This window comes from Thalia democratica, chromosome 2, assembly GCF_965202585.1.
Source record: "Thalia democratica chromosome 2, ktThaDemo2.hap1.1, whole genome shotgun sequence".
Classification (NCBI taxonomy): domain Eukaryota; kingdom Metazoa; phylum Chordata; class Thaliacea; order Salpida; family Salpidae; genus Thalia; species Thalia democratica.
The window spans coordinates 23,506,990-23,523,857 of record NC_139166.1 but is presented as its reverse complement, the minus strand read 5'-3'; the positions used below and the strand labels follow the sequence as shown (position 1 = coordinate 23,523,857).

The following is a 16,868-nucleotide window of genomic DNA, read 5'->3' as shown; positions in this document are numbered from 1 at the left end:
AGTGTACACCGTGCCGACCACTGCTCTATACTATAAAACTTAAATTATATTTTTGATACACACCATATGTATGAGACCGAACTAAACAAGGAGCTACAGAAACTTTTACATGATAAACCAGGGGATAAACATATACTTAAGCTACTAGGGAAGGATTTATAGAGTCCAATAAAATAACTTTAACAAAACAGTTGTATAAGAATTGAATAATTTTAAAGCAGCCATAGATTTGGAACTATCTAGTAACTGGTTGTTGTTGTTTAATTACTCGTTTTCTAGCAGAAGCCTAACCTATTGCACATATACAATCAACATAAACAGTATCAACTTAACTGAAATTTCATCATAGTCAGTAATTTTATAAAGCATTGCAACTTGTTACACAATTGAATCAAAGCGTTTGAAAAAAAAAATCAAAGTATTCATTTTACAAACTTGAAGCATATTTATGGAGAAGTAAACTAAAGGTTGAAATTTAAATAACTTTGTTTTAAACTTTAAAAATTAGCTTTTATTTTTTATTTACTATAATAACACTTTTTTTATTTAATATCGAATTCTTACTAGCTTATTTTTTAAGAACTGAAGAAGATTATTATTAAGAATTGTAGTAAGGTGTCTTTGTTACTCATTATTTTTATATTAAATTAAGTAGTATCTTATTCTGCTCACTTATAACATTTTTAAATCACAAGCACATAAAACAAAAATAGTTTATTTCATAATTCCGATTTATTCAAATAAATGACACAATAACACGATTTATTACTTTATAAATTCAAAACTAAAACTTTTAAATCTAAATAACTTTTGCAACTTTGTACATAATTTAAAATAATTTCAAAAAGTTGTTAATAGATTATGTATTATCTAAAAATTTCAAAAAGATCTAATAACTTAAGCAAACATTATAAAAAAAATTACATTGAAATTTTTAATGCATAATTCAAACACTTTATACGAATACATACAAAACTTCCAATAAAAAGATTATAAAACTCCAATCAAGTAGCTCGGATTCATTAAACTTCATTATGAGTTCCATTTTCTAAAATTAATTTTTTTTTTTATTTTGCACCTTACATGAATGAAAATAATCAACGATACATTGTAACAAACTACAATTATATTTTAGGATTGCAAGACTATCCAAAACCGGAAAGTTAAATTTTATAAATTCAAGTTAATGTAAACTATATCTTTTAATCAAATTTATTTTCAAATATTTTGTTATTGTAATCTCATTAACTAGACTTTCAAAAGATTTTTTTATGAAAAATCTTAAACATTTTTTAATCATGGCTAGAAGAAGTTTTAAAACATAATAGTTTTTATTAATTTTGAATTTTTTTTTCAATATCATTTAACTATCATAAACTTTTTAAACAGACCTACAATACCTTTTATTATACTTTTTTTTTAAATATATACTAATTTTGGAGTTGTGATCCTTTATACATTTTTTTAAATTTGATTTGTCGGAATTCTAATTGTCAAGTAACCATATTTTCGACATATCATTAGAACTATTTTAATACTTATATACAAGAAAATTAAACACATCATCCTAATAGATATATATATATATACTTAAATCACACGATAAAAAAGTTATTAGTATCAAATAGTTATTATTGATATATAGTCTTCATCAGCTAAGCATTGCTAAAACTAACCTTAAGTAAAATTTTCTAAAAATACTAACGGCATAAAGAGAAAAAAATTTATCAGTCACGGATTATTAGTTTAAAAATGAGTTAATGTCAACAGATTAAAACTTAAGCTCGAAACAGAATAAAAAAACTCAAGATTATGGACAACTAATTACTATTTGAATTTAATTGCAAACGTTTTATAAAAATAAACTTTGTTAGTATAGTTCTAAATCTAAAGTTGGTTTTTAATGATACTTATCAGATGAGAAGCTTAAACTAATAATAAAACTTTTATTACTGAGTGATTAATGCATAAACTTTTCAATAAATAATAGTACTAAGACAAAACCATTCTATAAATTAATCCGTAGTCAATTTGTAGTATCAATTAACTACTTAAATAAATAAATTAAAACTTATCTAACACGAACTTTATAATTTAATTCCTTTAATACAAATAAAATGCTACCAAAGTTGTTAAGTTTTAAGTGCGACTAATTACTTAAATACTTGATTTTATCTTATATTGTTGGTTTCCTTTATGTAATTACAATAAAATGAAATATTTTTAAACTTTTTACCACTTACAAACATTAAAACTATTGAGCATGTTTTTGATAAAGTAATTTATTTCCAGATAAACGATACAAAACTTTTAACTTTTACCCAAATTTAAATGGTCTACCCCCTTTAAGTCTATCACTTAATACTATACAAGAGTTAAATACAGTGAATACAATTTTCAAGAGATGATACACTGGAAATTAAGTTAAAAGCTCAAATTATCCGGCTTGTAGTTTAAATAAAAATTACAAAAAAAAACTCCTTACCTAAGTCAGAATAGAAAAAAAAACCCTCTAAAACATCTGTCGTCTTATCATATGGAACGGATAGTTGTCATGGGGATGTGGGCGCTGCGTTGGGAAGGGGTTCAGCTGAAGGTGGTTGTTTTGCATTTGGTTGTTTTGTCTGAACGGAGGACCAACTTTGTTTTGAAATTGATGGGGCACTTGTGACGGTGGGCAGTTGCTATTAAATGGCTGGAAATTTATGTTCACTGGTCCCATGTAGGGGTTCATTTGTGGCATGCTGGAGTTCATTTGTGGCATGTTGAAGTTCATTTGTTGAATGTTGAAGTTCATTTGTCCCACGTTGGGATTCACTGGTGGGCGACAATTTTGCATTTGCTGCATTCGTTGGTTGTTAAAGGTGTTTCTCATTCCCGGATCCGGTAAATTGTTTCTCATTCCTTGGCTAGATTGACTGTTTGGTATGTTTTGGTTATTGGCAAACATTCTTGGTTTTTGCTGGTTAGGCATGGGATATTGTGGGCCAAACATGCGGTTAGTTGGTAGGTTAATGGACGCTCGTGAGTTGGTGGAGGGTTTACGAGGTAATTGAGAACTTTGTTTCACAGGACAAGCAGCTCGGATCGATTCCGAACGACTATCAGAAGCTTTCATTGGAGGACTTGACAGCAAAGGGGGTCTCGAATCATATTTTTTCGGTGACAGAGACTCCAACAGCGGACGCCTTTCATCTTTAAAATTATCGTCCGTATCGCTAAAAATTTCTGGATTTATTGGTATTTCTTCCTTTATACTCTGACAAACCTTTGAATTTTCAGGGCTAGAGTCAAATTTATTAACAGTATTTTTATCAGTATGCTCAACACCTAAAGCTAACTTTCTACGAGGTGGTTCCTCCAATTCATTTCGATCCAAAGTTCGCTTTTTGTTCGTAATTGTAGTGGTAGTTGGTATTTCTGCTACGTTATTTTCAGTCTCCTTTATTTCTTCACTAACTAGACTACTTGGTCTTTCACCTTTCAAGTTTTCATCAATTTCCGATGTTGGTTCAGTCACTGGAGTACTTGATTCTTTTTGCCGTAAATAAGTTTGGGCCTCTTTTTCAACGTCATTTACCAAAGTTACTGGACTTTCTCCTTTTTCAGTTTCTGAAGTTTCAGAGCTGGGCTCAAAATTATCAACATCAGCTGAAGTATTTTGCTCTACACCTACAGCAGACTTTTCACGTTTTCTAAGTGGTTCATCCCCTTCATTTCGATCTAAAGTTCGCTTATTGTTTGGCGCAGGTAAAATTAGCTGTGACTCGACCTCAGACTCTGCAAAATGTTCCACGTCGTTTGAAAACGCTGCACTGTCAACTTCTTCTCCTTCAAAAAAGTACTCTTCTTCTTCAATAATATAATCTTCTCCTTCGTCAATTACCTTTATTCCTTCAACAACCAATTTTTCTCCTTCGTCAACTAATTTTTCTCCTTCATCATGGGTTGAGGAGACTACATCACCCACTATATCCTCACTACCGCTATCTTCTTTTACCGGAGTTGTCGGCCTTACTTCTTGTAAATGGCCTTCAACTACCAATGAAAAGTTATTTTTTCCACTTTCAACTTCCACACTCTCAGACAACACGTTGGAATCGTCGTTTGCAAATTTTGCTTCGATTTGCTGATTAGAAGTGTTCATTTCATCTGAGATGCCTTGATCGTCGTTTGAAAATTTTGCTTCGATTTGCTGATTAGAAGTGTTTATTTCATCTGAGATGCCTTGATCGTTTTCCGAACATTCTGCTTCGATTTGCTGATTAGAAGTGTTCATTTCAGCTGGGATGCCTTGATCGTTGTCCGAACATTCTACTTCGATAAGCTGATTCAAAGTGTCCATTTTATCTGAGATGACTTGATCGTCGTTTGAAAATTTTGCTTCGATTTGCTGATTCAAAGTGTTCATTTCATCTGAGATGCCTTGATCGTTGTCCGAACATTCTGCTTCGATTTGCTGATTAGAAGTGTTCATTTCAGCTGGGATGCCTTGATCGTTGTCCGAACATTCTACTTCGATAAGCTGATTCAAAGTGTCCATTTTATCTGAGATGACTTGATCGTCGTTTGAAAATTTTGCTTCGATTTGCTGATTAGAAGTGTTCATTTCATCTGAGATGCCTTGATCGTCGTTTGAAAATTTTGCTTCGATTTGCTGATTCAAAGTGTCTATTTTATCTGAGATGTCTTGATCGTTGTCTAAAAAAAGTTCTTTGACTAGCAGAGCCAAAGTATTAAACCTAGTTTCTCCAACTTTCTGCGCCAAAATATTTAATCTGGCAGCTGAAGCTAGAATACCATTATACATGTTCACCACATCGTTTATCATATATGCATGACGATCTTTCAATTTTGAATCCTTACCTGCATCTGTTAATAATTTTGCAGTGATTGTTGTTATGCAAAATAAAGTAGGTGATGAGTTAAAAATGTTGGCAACTTTTGTTTTTTATTCAAAATTAGCGCATACTTGAAAAACTTTATGAGAAAACATTTAAGCACAAATTTTAAAATAAAATGTTATACTTTTAATAGTAATGTTAAAAAAATTCGTAACAACTTAGTTAAAATATTACAAACGTACTGCTAAGTTGAAAATCAGCTAGAATTTTTATTAACTCTTCAGCTGTAGCTGCATTGATGTACTTGCTATAAAGTGCCTAAAAATGTACTAAGTAATATTTCATATGGAGATTAATTTCATTTATTTATTTTTAATGCTTGTACAATGTACACGATAAAAAATTTATATAAAAGGAGCATTTTAAAAATAGCTTTTTTATTTATAAAATTATATAAGAACTACTATCCTTAAATAAAATTTATATTAAATATAATTTATTAAACTAAAACACATTTTCTTCTCCTCACACTTCTAGTGAAATTGCAACATTTAAAGGAAAAACTCAGAACAATTAATAAACCTGATCTTGTTCTTGATCTGAACCATCACCGGAAGGTTCTTGAGAACCTGATGCATTAGCGGCATAACCAGAAGATTCTTGAGAGCCTGGTGCATTGGCGGCATCACCGGAAGATTCTTGAGAGCCTGGTGCATTGGCGGCATCACCAGAAGATTCTTGAGAGCCTGGTGCATTGGCGGCATCACCGGAAGATTCTTGAGAGCCTGGTGCAATGGCGGCATTAGCAACTTCTTCGGAGTCTGGCATCGTTGCAGACGATTCTTGAAACTCTGCAGGTTGCTGACTGGACGGCTGATGACCAATCACATGTGGATAAATCTGCGGCGGAGTCGGGCGGTAGGGAGAGTCAACTGGGCTCGGTGCTTCAGATGCATTGAGAGAAGTGTTGGTAGTTTGTGATGCTTCTGCTTGAGACACACTGGCGTCCATGGCTTCATGGGCATCCTTGATTTCAGTATTATCGTCTTTAGGGACCTCACAGGTTGCTTCAGCACCGTTTGTTTCATTGGCGTTAGAAAGTTCACTAGAAGCACCAGGTGATCCTGTTTGGAAAAAAATTACAGTTTTTTTATACATGATTAAAGTCCTTATTTAATGTACTAATTCACTAACTTGAAAATGGTGGTTTGATGGATTCTAAGATTTTTTCTAGTTGCTGTTTTGTGATCAGGTTACGCTTCTTCACATTATAACGTACCTTTAATATAGGCTTTTCCTTTTCAACTTTTCTTTCAAACATAGTGAAGATGTTTCTTGATGGTGACCTGGGCCGTTCAGACAAACTTAAAGAGCTGACTGTTGATGGTTGCACTTCGCTTACTGGAACACTGGTAGGTGCAGGTATTTTGTGGATAGAAACCGACGAATTGTTGTTCGAATTTCTATTACTTTCATTGGTAGCTGAGCCTGTTAAGGTATGACTTATTTTACTTGAAAGATGAAAAAGACTCCACTATTAATAAAAAAAGCTACAAGTCGTACTTATTCTTTTCTCATTTAGAATTTAAAACCAACACAAACTTTATCTAAAAAACAGTTCAAAAACTTAAAAAATCATTATTATTACTAGCTAAAACTAAACAACTTAAGTTTATAAATTAAAATTAAAACATAAAAATTTATTACTACAAATTACCAACGCAACAAAAAGTTCTGTTTAATGAGTTTGGATGTAGTTAATTTACGAAGCATTACTTTATGCTTAATTAAATCAAATAGGTTGCAAATAGTCTTAAATTAAGTTTTTAATTGACACCATAATTATTTTCAGAGTAAGTTCAAAGAATCATTTTATATTTTTCACAGTTAATAATATTCAAACTTAAACTGATTTACTGCTATTTTATTACAGGGTTGCCACTCGTTTTTTCAAAATTTTTTCCAGGTTTTTAAAGGTACACGTTTTTAGGTTTATTTTTAGTTAAATATTAAATTTAAGGTAAGAAACAGTGTTAAACAGTATAAAAAGATTGAAAAGATAATGTAAAGCTACTTAAAATGTGTTTTTTAATAAAAAAATTTTTGGTGATGACAAAATTTTTTTATCTATATGATAAAATTTTTAAGTCAAACCGAAATTTTACTACTGAACATGTTGAAATTCTTAGAAATTCCAGGTTTTTCCAGGATTCCAGGTAAAGTGGCAACCCTGTTATTAGCATTAGAGTAAACTTACTTATATGAATTGAAATTTATTCTTAAAAATGCTTATTTTTGAGTGTAAGAAAGTTTTAATAAAATCTAACTTTTCTCAATTGATGGTTCTTCACAAGATTTGTCAGTATTTTTAATATCTTCACCTTTAGTAAATGATGCAAAAATGTTTGTTGTTGGTGACTTGGGCCGTTCAGTTGATTTCTCAGCTTGCGCATTCAAAGAGCTGACTGTTGAGGGCTGCACTTCGCTCGCTGGAACACTGGCAGATGCAGGCGTCTTGTTGTTTGAAACTCTAGCTGGACCTGTTAAGTTATGACTTACTTTATTCTGAAGATAATAAAAACTCAATTATTATTTTAAAAAGCTGTAAGTCCTACTCATTTTTTATTAGTTAAGGTTTTCCAATCAGTACAAACAAAGTTGAATAAAAATATAAATTTACAAGTTTTTATTAGAATTGTCATAGCTAAACAACAAAAATTTCTAAATTATGAATATTACTTTTGAAATCAAACAAAAGCTTCCTATATTACCAAATACCAATAAAAAATTTATCATTTAATAGGTTTAGATGTACTATAATATTGAAGCATTTTTCTGATAGATCAAGTACATAGTTCTAACTTAAGTTTTCTTATTAGATAATAAAATAGTTTTAGGGTCTGTGTGAATCAATGGATCTGTCTATAGAACAATTTTATCTATTTCAATTTTATTCAGCTTAAAACTTAACCTGATTTGCTGCTATATTTTTAGCAATGAAATAGATCTCTTCATATAAATTAAAAATTAAAATGATTCTTTTACTTAAACATAAGTCTATTCTTAAAAAAAAAAACAGATTAGTATGCAATAACAACTGTTTTGAATATCTGACTTGTTTCAATTGGTTCTGCTTCTTTTAAAAATTTGTCAGCATCTTCATTATGTGAATCTTGCGTGTCCATGTTTTCAATCGAGCTAGTAGGTGCACCAACATTTGATTCAGAATCTTCATTTAGGTCGGACTTCACAGTTGCTCGTTCTGTAAATATTCGCATGAACTTTTTAAACGTAAGATAGAAGTAGTACACCAATTTCTAAACAAAAAATATTCTTAAGTTTAAAAAAACTAGTAGCACTTAGTCAATAAAAACAGAAGAACAAAATAAACTATAACATCTATAACGTTGTTACAATAAACTGATTTCTAATAAAATTCTGTTGGTAACAAATATAATTGAAACAGATTAATTTCGGTTCATTAAACAACAACATTATCATCAAACCATCAGCTAGATTCTCTGTGCTTCTATTAGCTTCATCTTCTGATTCGCTCGTTTCTGAGCCATTAAGCTCAGGTGGACCAACATTTGGTTTAGAATCTTGCTGTGCTTGCTCTACTTTCATGCGTTCTGCAAGAGAACAACATACACATCAAATCAAAAGATTTTCATTGTTTCGTTTCTTAAAAATTGCCGGCTTTTATTTGTTTAAATATCGTAAAATAGCAGATACTTTGAACTAGAGCTAGCTTCAGGAAATCAAGTTTATACGTAAAACAATAAGTTAATTTCTTGAAAAAAAATTAAAATTTGCAAGTATAAAATTGTTGAGTTTTTTTAATAAGAACTAATAACTTTCTTTTTTTTAAATTCTTTTGTTTGTGAGGTTAAAATAATAATACCAAAATAGTCCCAAAAATTGTATTTTAGTGAAAGGTAAGGTGCATAAAACATTTTGAGAAATTTAGAGGATAATTAAATTTATTTTACTCTACATCCTTTACAGAAATTTAGGTGGCATTTAGCTGCAAAGGGGCCACAGGGGGTCATGAGGCCATTATTTGAAACTTTTACTATATATTCTGGGGTCAATGATGAAAAAAGTTTGGGAAACCCTGCTCTACATATATTTTTAATACTCTACTTGTTTCTGATTAATTTTTTGGTTTTCTAGGTTAAACAATAAATACCAAGGTTAAATAAAAGCTTCGACTTTTGTAAAAGAAGTGACATGATAAGCTATATCTTATTGATAAAAAACTACAATAAAAATGGTTAAATGCTTAACGATTTTGTAAACAACTAAATTTATAACCAACCATCAGTAGATTTTTCTGTTTTTCTTTCTTCTTCATCTTCTGATGATGCACTTGTTTCTGAGTCCGTAGATGCTAATTCTATATCAGTTGAAAAACACGAAGAGGTATCAGAATTATTGTCATCATTAGCAGGTGCCTTAAAATTATTGATTAATTGTTTTTTTTTCAACCTTAAAAAATAAAACCAACTATTTTTTTTTAACTAACAAATACATGAAGTTTAAATAAACTAGAATTTGAGATCTATAAGAAAATTGTTTTCTATAAACACCGTAAAAACTTTTAAAATAATAACATATATTATCACAATTATAAGATATTATCACACAAAACAAACCGAAGATCTGTTCTGTTTAACAGAATAGTGATAAAAACTGTATTTGAAAACTTAGTGCTTTATTAATATAAATAAATAAATATATATATATCACAGATGTTCTTGTGCTAAAACTTTATTTCAACTAACGGCGTTTCACTGCTCTCAAATAAATTTAAGAACGTTCTTGCAGCAGAAGTTTAAGACCTACTTCTGAACAAGCGGCAAGATTTATCGAATATTTGTCCCCACAACCGACGATTCTACTTTAAATAACTCTGTCTACTTGTGCACTTATTTATTTCACAACATTCACATTTACAATCACAAACACTTACAAACTTAATACTTCATGTTTTTGAGCTACATAAATTATTAACTAATTTGTTAAATTTATTATGACGTAACACTTCTGCACAACTTAATTTAATTTTCATTTTTTAAAACTTGCCTATTCTTAGAGCTTTTTTGAGGTTAGTGTGCTTTTATCAAATTTGTACTATTTGTAGACAATTTTATATGTTTATGTTTTTATTCCAAACTTTGTTTTCAAACCATAAATTTTGTTTATAGTTACTACTCACATAAACACTATACATAATTATACATGTTTTTTTTCTAATGTGTATTAATATTTTATAGACTCCGTAGATCTGTTCTTAAATTTATTTGAGAGCAGTGAAACGCCGTTAGTCGGAATAAAGTTTTGACACAAAAACATCTGTGGTATATATATATATATAGGAACTTAGGTGACTATTTAAACTCAATCACTTTCTACAGAGCCTACTTGAAAGGCTTTTAAATAGTTTATTGGGAAAATGCAATTTTAGAAATTCCAGAACAATTATTTCCTAAAGACAAAAAAAGATTGTCTTAAATTTTGAGTTGGTTCAATTTAAAATAAAAATTACTTTGGTAAACAGAGATACAGGTTATACAAAAAAAAAACAAAAAACAATATGACGTAAGAATTGAAAATTGTTCATTACAAATATTCGATGCAAAAATTGATCTTCCATCTAACTAAACAAACAAAAACCAAGAAAGCGAAATACAATTTGGTATAATCTCCATTCTATAGTTCAGTCAAAACAAATATCGGCAGAGAATTTATAAATCTAGTAAAAAACATTTCAACAAAAATAACCCGTTATCAAAGATCTTTAATAAACATAATATGCAAACTAGTTATTGATGTATGGCGAATTTAGAGAGATTAATTAAGTCAAACAATAAAATGATTTTAAACAGAAGTAATTTAATCAAAAATCGGTGTAATTGCGCTAGTGGCTGAAAATATGATTTGAAATGGGGTAATTGCCGTTAGGAGAACGTTATTTACAAGGTAACAATTAACTCTGACCTTGAGACCAAAACATTGACTTTAAATTAACTTGGGTGGTGATATAAAAAGAGCACAGCCAAAAGCAGATGATAATAACCCTGTTTGTAGACTGTGCTTAAAAGAATCAACAACCGTTGTGTATGCGTTGAAAAAGGAAGATTGTTTAATAATAGGAGTGAATTCCTATCGTCTTGTCGACATATGAAAAAGCTGCTCTAAAAATACAATAAATTTTTAAGTATTTTATGATCACTTAACTGTTGTTTTTGAGAAATTTATTTGTTTGTTTAGTTAGATGGAAGATCAATTTTTCCACCCAATATTTTTAATGTACAATTCTAAATTATTACGCCATATTGTTTTTTGTATGACTTTTGCATCTCTGTTTACCAAAGTGCTTTTTATTTTAAATTGAACCAGCTAAAGATTAAAGAAAATATTTTTTTATCTTTATGAAACATATGTTCTGGAATTTTTCAAATTGCATTTTCCTAATAAATTAAATATATATGTATATAACTCAGAGAAGGCCGTGTCAAATATAACTTTTTTTCAATTTTAGCTTACATTAACATGCTCTTGTGTTTTGTCTTCATTTGTATCAACATCGGGTAAAGATTTCTCTTCAGTGTTTTCAATTCTTTCCTCAACAGCACAATCATCATCTTTTGCAAGTAGATTAACCTTTAAGTGTTTTAAATGTTGTTTAAAAGTTCTACATCTTTTAAGATTCTTATTGATTACATGGTTGCCACTGATCAAGTTGAGAAAAATTTCCTGACTTTTCCTGACTTTTACCAAAATTTTCCTGACTTTTCTAAATCATACTCTTAATTTAAACTTATTCTAAAATACATAATCTAAAACTTGAAACTATATAAAGCTTTCAATCTAATTTTAATACAGGTTAAAAACAACAGTTTTTTGCTGAATTCTATCAAACTTCCAGTACATCACTTAAACCATCTTTGTATGATTCATGTTTGTAATAAACAGCTCTATCAGCAAAATACTTGTATTATCACCTTATAAACACAGCTCGTCTGAAAAAAGACACAATTTTTTAGCATTTCCTAGCATAAATGTATCTAGATAAACAAATGACATATAAGGAGCTTTTACAACTTTTGTGTATATATCACAGTTTCACTATGAAAGTGTCCTTGCTACAGATCATCAATACTGAAAAGCTTACAAAATCTGCTTGTTCAAGTAGGGTACTTGTTCAACATGTTAATAGTAAATTTTTGCAGTTTTATAAGGGTATTTTACTAGTTTATACCAGGTGAAGGCATTGGAAATAAATTTAAATATTTTAGTAAATTTCCAGGAAAATTTTGGATTTTTTGCTGACTTTAAAGAACTTTTAATCAATTTTTACCATTTGAAGGCTTTGGAAAACAAGGAATTTTGTAAACTTAAACTGAGGAAATCTGAATTCTTTTTAAATTTTATAAAATTTCCTGATTTTTCCTGACTTTTTTTTTAAAAACCCCCCATTTTTATATGACATTTCCTGACTTTTGTCATTTTTTTAATTTTTCCTGACTTTTCCTGATTTCCTGGTGGAAACCCTGATTGAATCTTTTAAATTTTTAATCATTTTTGTTAACCGCTCTAACCACTTAATCGACAAAGTTTTTTTTTAATCTTTTCATGATATTTTTGTTTCACAAAAAGCTTTAAAATACATAAATACAATGTATCAATATCAACAACGTGAAGCTTGTCTTAAAAATTTTTACAAAAACAAAATTATTTTCATGATACTTTTTCTAAGTTTTTTGACGCGTCTATACAAAATAGTTTACATAGTACTTTACTGTCAACATATATTTTGATAAACAACATATCTTAAGTTGTTTTCTAATTTTTACTTTTCCTAACAAGCTTTAAACATTAGTTGTAAATAAAATAATTTTAGGCCATAGGAGGCCATGACACGTAATAAAATATCAAATAAGTTTTGATTTTGATACATCAACTGTTTTCTAAAAAAATACCGATACTTACTTGTGAAAGAGTCTACTAAATCTACAATGTAAGTTCATTTAACAACAGTAATTGTATATTCATTTAAGGTAAATAAAAAGACTAAAATGAAATGTTTAAAACCATCATTCAGTACTTCTACAAACTATAGACTTAAAATCAGTTAACTTTAAGCTATGTTTTTCTTTATAAAAAATATTATATTTCGTTTTTAAATAAAACCAATATATACTATATTCGTTATTAACTGTGAAAAAAATTTATGGAATTTCAAAAACCATATACTCTTGATTAAGTATGGAATAAATTAACCAACTTGATCGGGAGTACTTTCCACATTTGCTTCAGACTCCTCGTCAGTTTTTTCTGCCTCCGGTCTACTTTCATCCATCTAAACATCAAAAATATTTCATTTGTTTGTTTGGTTAACATGTTGCCAAATTATCAGTTTTTAACTACAAAAATAATATTACTTAATAAAAAATATTAAAATATAATTTTAACTTCATATTAAAAAATTCTATCTTGTTTTTAGTTTTTTTTTAACTGGAAAGAATACTCTAAAAATGTTACGTTTAAAAACTTTGATTTTAATACGAGATTATAATAAAAAAAAATTTAAGAATGGTAATACTATAAAATTTCAAAAACTTATTAAAAAAATATTCAAATAAATTTCTACATATACTAACTATATCATCAATTTCGTCTTGTCGAGCTTGAAATTCTTTTAACTCATCTTCACTTATTCTATAAGGCAGTGGAGGTAAGTCCTAAAAATTTGATATATTTACAAATTAAGTTAGTAAATTAAATGTTGCACAAATTTCAAAATAAAATGAAACAAGTCTGTCTACCATAAACAGTGCTTGATATTCTTACAATAATAAAAAATAATAACTCTGATACAAACGTAACAGTAAGTAAAAGAAAAAAAATGATAAAATCCCAAGAAAAATTGACTTCAAAATAATAAAACTTTAACACTTTGTATATCAGAAATTTAGTTTTAAGATTAAATTAAGAGAATTTATATAAGTTTGTTTTATATTTATAGTATTTTAAAAATTATCTCTTTAACTTACTCCATCATCTGAAAAGCTTTCATTCCTGTACTCATCTGTTTTGCTATCGAGATCCTCATTAATCTCATTTAAACATGACAACGAATCAGAATCACTTTCATTAGCTGGTGCCTGAAAATTGTTAATTATTTGTTTTTGATTAATTTTGTAAGTTATTTTTTCATAATTAAGAGCTACATAATTATAAAATATAATTTTTCTCCTTACTTAAATTCGGTATACTATCAAAATCCACTCGCGTTCAAAACCTACTCTATTTTTTTTTTAATATTTTTTTTATTTATTAATTTACTTAACTTATTTTTTGAATTTTTTCAGTTTATTTTTTAATCATATTTACTATCTCTGTTACCACTAACCCTTACCCTCGATTGGTAAGCGGTTCTTGAATTTGACTTGGTGGATTTTTATCGGGAGGATTCATAGATTAATAACTATTTTTTTAAACACTGCACTTCCTTTTAATATCAAAACAACTAAGTTTTTTTAAAGACAGCTTTAAGTTATCTATAATTTTTGTAACTTACTTTGACATGTTCTGGATTTAAGTCACTGTCATCAACAGCTGGTTTACCATTTCCTGAAAAGTTCCTTATGTCTTCATCAGCCTATAAATGATGATTTATTTTTGTGTTTATTGATTAGTTATTGTACTTATTTAGAAATATGTAAACAAAAAATAATAGTTATATAAAATATGCGTTAAATTATTTAATTATACTTAATTTTAAACAAAAAATAAAAGAAACAATAAGGAAAATATATAAAATTATTACAAAACTTCAATGGTCACACTTGGTCAAAACTTTTTCCAAATTAGCATTAGTTACTACTTACAACTTAATTAAAAATCATTTCAAACCTCAGTAAAAGGTACTTTAATTTATGATTTATTTATATTAGATTTGTTTAGTTAGACACATAATTTACAACAACTTAAAGAATACATTTAAAAATATTATCAGTCTAGTTATTTCTAAATATATAACACTTTTAGTATGTTTTTTTAATTTATCTAATAAAAAAACAATTAAGCAAACTATATTTTACTTCAACTTAAGAAAGAAAATGTACATGCTCTAAGTATTTTTAAAATGCTGCTACACACTTTTTTATTTATGCAAAGAACTTTTACTGCTGTAAGTCTTATAGCTTAAAAATCACAGAGAACCTATGGAAAAAAAGCACTAAAATTTTACTCTTTATACATTTGTGTTTAAAAGTTTTTTTTAAATCTTACTATATCTCAACAATTAGTTTTTTTTTTTTAAATAATTTATAAAACATAACTTCTTATTCATATTTGGAGCTTTCAAAAAAAAAAAAGTCTAACTTTAACTTGGGTGAAATCAAACATAAGATTTTTTTTTATCACAGGTTTACTACAACAATATTTTAACCACTATATATTTGTTACAGCATTAAAAAAATTAAATGCAATTTTGACATACAAATGTTCTAATTAATATTCTCCTTATAAAAGGGGAAGTTGAAGAGGGTAAAGATATTATTTTTTTTAATTTATCTTCTACTACAAGTTTTCAACAACCTTCTTACAAATTTTTTTACACACTTTTTAAATACTTGTGGAAATTATTTGGTATTTAGAAAAATTCTTCTTTTTAAAGCGGGTTTTTGTAAGTACTGGATACAATTTTTTTTTTTAATTCTGTTAGAGTTATAAAACTGTAAAAGGAATGTTTTAAAATTGTATAAGTCTTTAGCCTAAACGTAAAAAAAAAGCTTAAAACTTAGATTACAAACACATTTCTAAATATCTATTACTGAGTTTAAATTTATTTGATATGGACAAATGTCTCTGGGGAAAAAACACAACACAGGCCAGGCGAAAAAATTTTATAAGGAGTTTTTATCAAAAAAACACAAAATAAAATTACCTCCTGTGAAAAACATTACAAAGATGTTGAGAACTAATTCTTTCGGCATATATGTAATAATAATCAAATTTTAAGTAATTAGAATCAGGTGCGGAAATATATAATTTTATCTATGAAGTTTAGAATACTATATGAAAATGTTTTTGATGTATTCAAGTAAACCTATACGCAAGGCCTAATTCCACCTAATATTTAGATAAAAGTGTTAAGTTAACAAAAATAAAATAGTAGAAAATGAGTTAAAGAAAAATTATTAAAGTAACTGAAAGATGAATCAACTTCAACTCATTTAAAGTATAATAAAATAAAAACAAACCTTAGTTTTGTAAAAAATCGGAAAAAAAAATTTAAACTAGCCTAAGTTGGTCTTAAAATTTCAAAAACTTCAAACTAGCCTGAGTAACCCTGAGTGTGTAGCCTGCTAGAAATCATTATTTTTTAAACCAAAGTTATTAATCTTAGTTAAAAACACTGCCAATAACATTTTTTTCATAAACTATATTTTTTCTTTAAATTAAGTCTAACACTAAATTATAAATAGATAACAGTAAGTATACTTAAAAAGATCATCAAACAACTACCTGATAAATAGTGTTTTCTTGTTTTTCATTTTCATGTACCATGTTGTCTTTTGGCTGATTCAAGTTAAGCTGAAAAAATATTTGTTTTTAATCTTTAATTGAACCATAAAATGTTTACACACTTAGCAAAAGTGGGTTTTATTTGCGGAGTATTAAAATTTAAAACTAACTCAAATTACGTTTGCTTTTGACAAAAATTTATAGCTTGAGATTCACAAAAAAGTTTAAACCAGTTAATTTATTATCCTTGGGTCTATTTATAGTTTAATGTTAAGTTTAAGGTAAGAAATTGTGTTTAATAGTATAAAAACATTTAAAAAATACTGTAAAGCTACTTTAATTGTAAAAAAGGTATTTTAATTAGAAGTCTTTAATAAAATAGATTTTTTATGATGACAAAAAATATCATCTATATGATAGATTTTATGTGTCAAATTGAAATTTTACTACATAACATATTAAAAATTCCAGATTTTTTTATTG

The 16,868-nt window shown here is 28.1% G+C and overlaps 1 protein-coding gene across 2 annotated transcripts in view; it reads right to left on the bottom strand.

Moving 5' to 3' along the window:
- Positions 1-950: 950 nt before the first annotated feature.
- LOC145849898 (uncharacterized) overlaps positions 951-16,868 on the bottom strand; it is a 44,141-nt gene continuing 28,223 nt past the window's right edge. Inside the window, exons 5-19 of one of the 2 annotated variants that reach the window (XM_082955000.1) lie at positions 16,386-16,454; positions 14,434-14,514; positions 13,907-14,017; positions 13,514-13,594; positions 13,138-13,212; positions 11,397-11,513; positions 9,166-9,301; positions 8,351-8,476; positions 7,960-8,106; positions 7,172-7,384; positions 6,039-6,332; positions 5,427-5,968; positions 5,087-5,162; positions 2,486-4,872; positions 951-1,048 (exon numbers count right to left, since the gene is read on the bottom strand). In XM_082955000.1, the coding sequence (XP_082811126.1) occupies positions 2,513-4,872; positions 5,087-5,162; positions 5,427-5,968; positions 6,039-6,332; positions 7,172-7,384; positions 7,960-8,106; positions 8,351-8,476; positions 9,166-9,301; positions 11,397-11,513; positions 13,138-13,212; positions 13,514-13,594; positions 13,907-14,017; positions 14,434-14,514; positions 16,386-16,427 (4,401 nt within the window). In that variant the 5' untranslated portion in view covers positions 16,428-16,454 and the 3' untranslated portion in view covers positions 951-1,048; positions 2,486-2,512. The remainder of the gene's footprint in view (positions 1,049-2,485; positions 4,873-5,086; positions 5,163-5,426; positions 5,969-6,038; positions 6,333-7,171; positions 7,385-7,959; positions 8,107-8,350; positions 8,477-9,165; positions 9,302-11,396; positions 11,514-13,137; positions 13,213-13,513; positions 13,595-13,906; positions 14,018-14,433; positions 14,515-16,385; positions 16,455-16,868) is intronic. The other variant, XM_082955001.1, reaches the window with a different exon arrangement.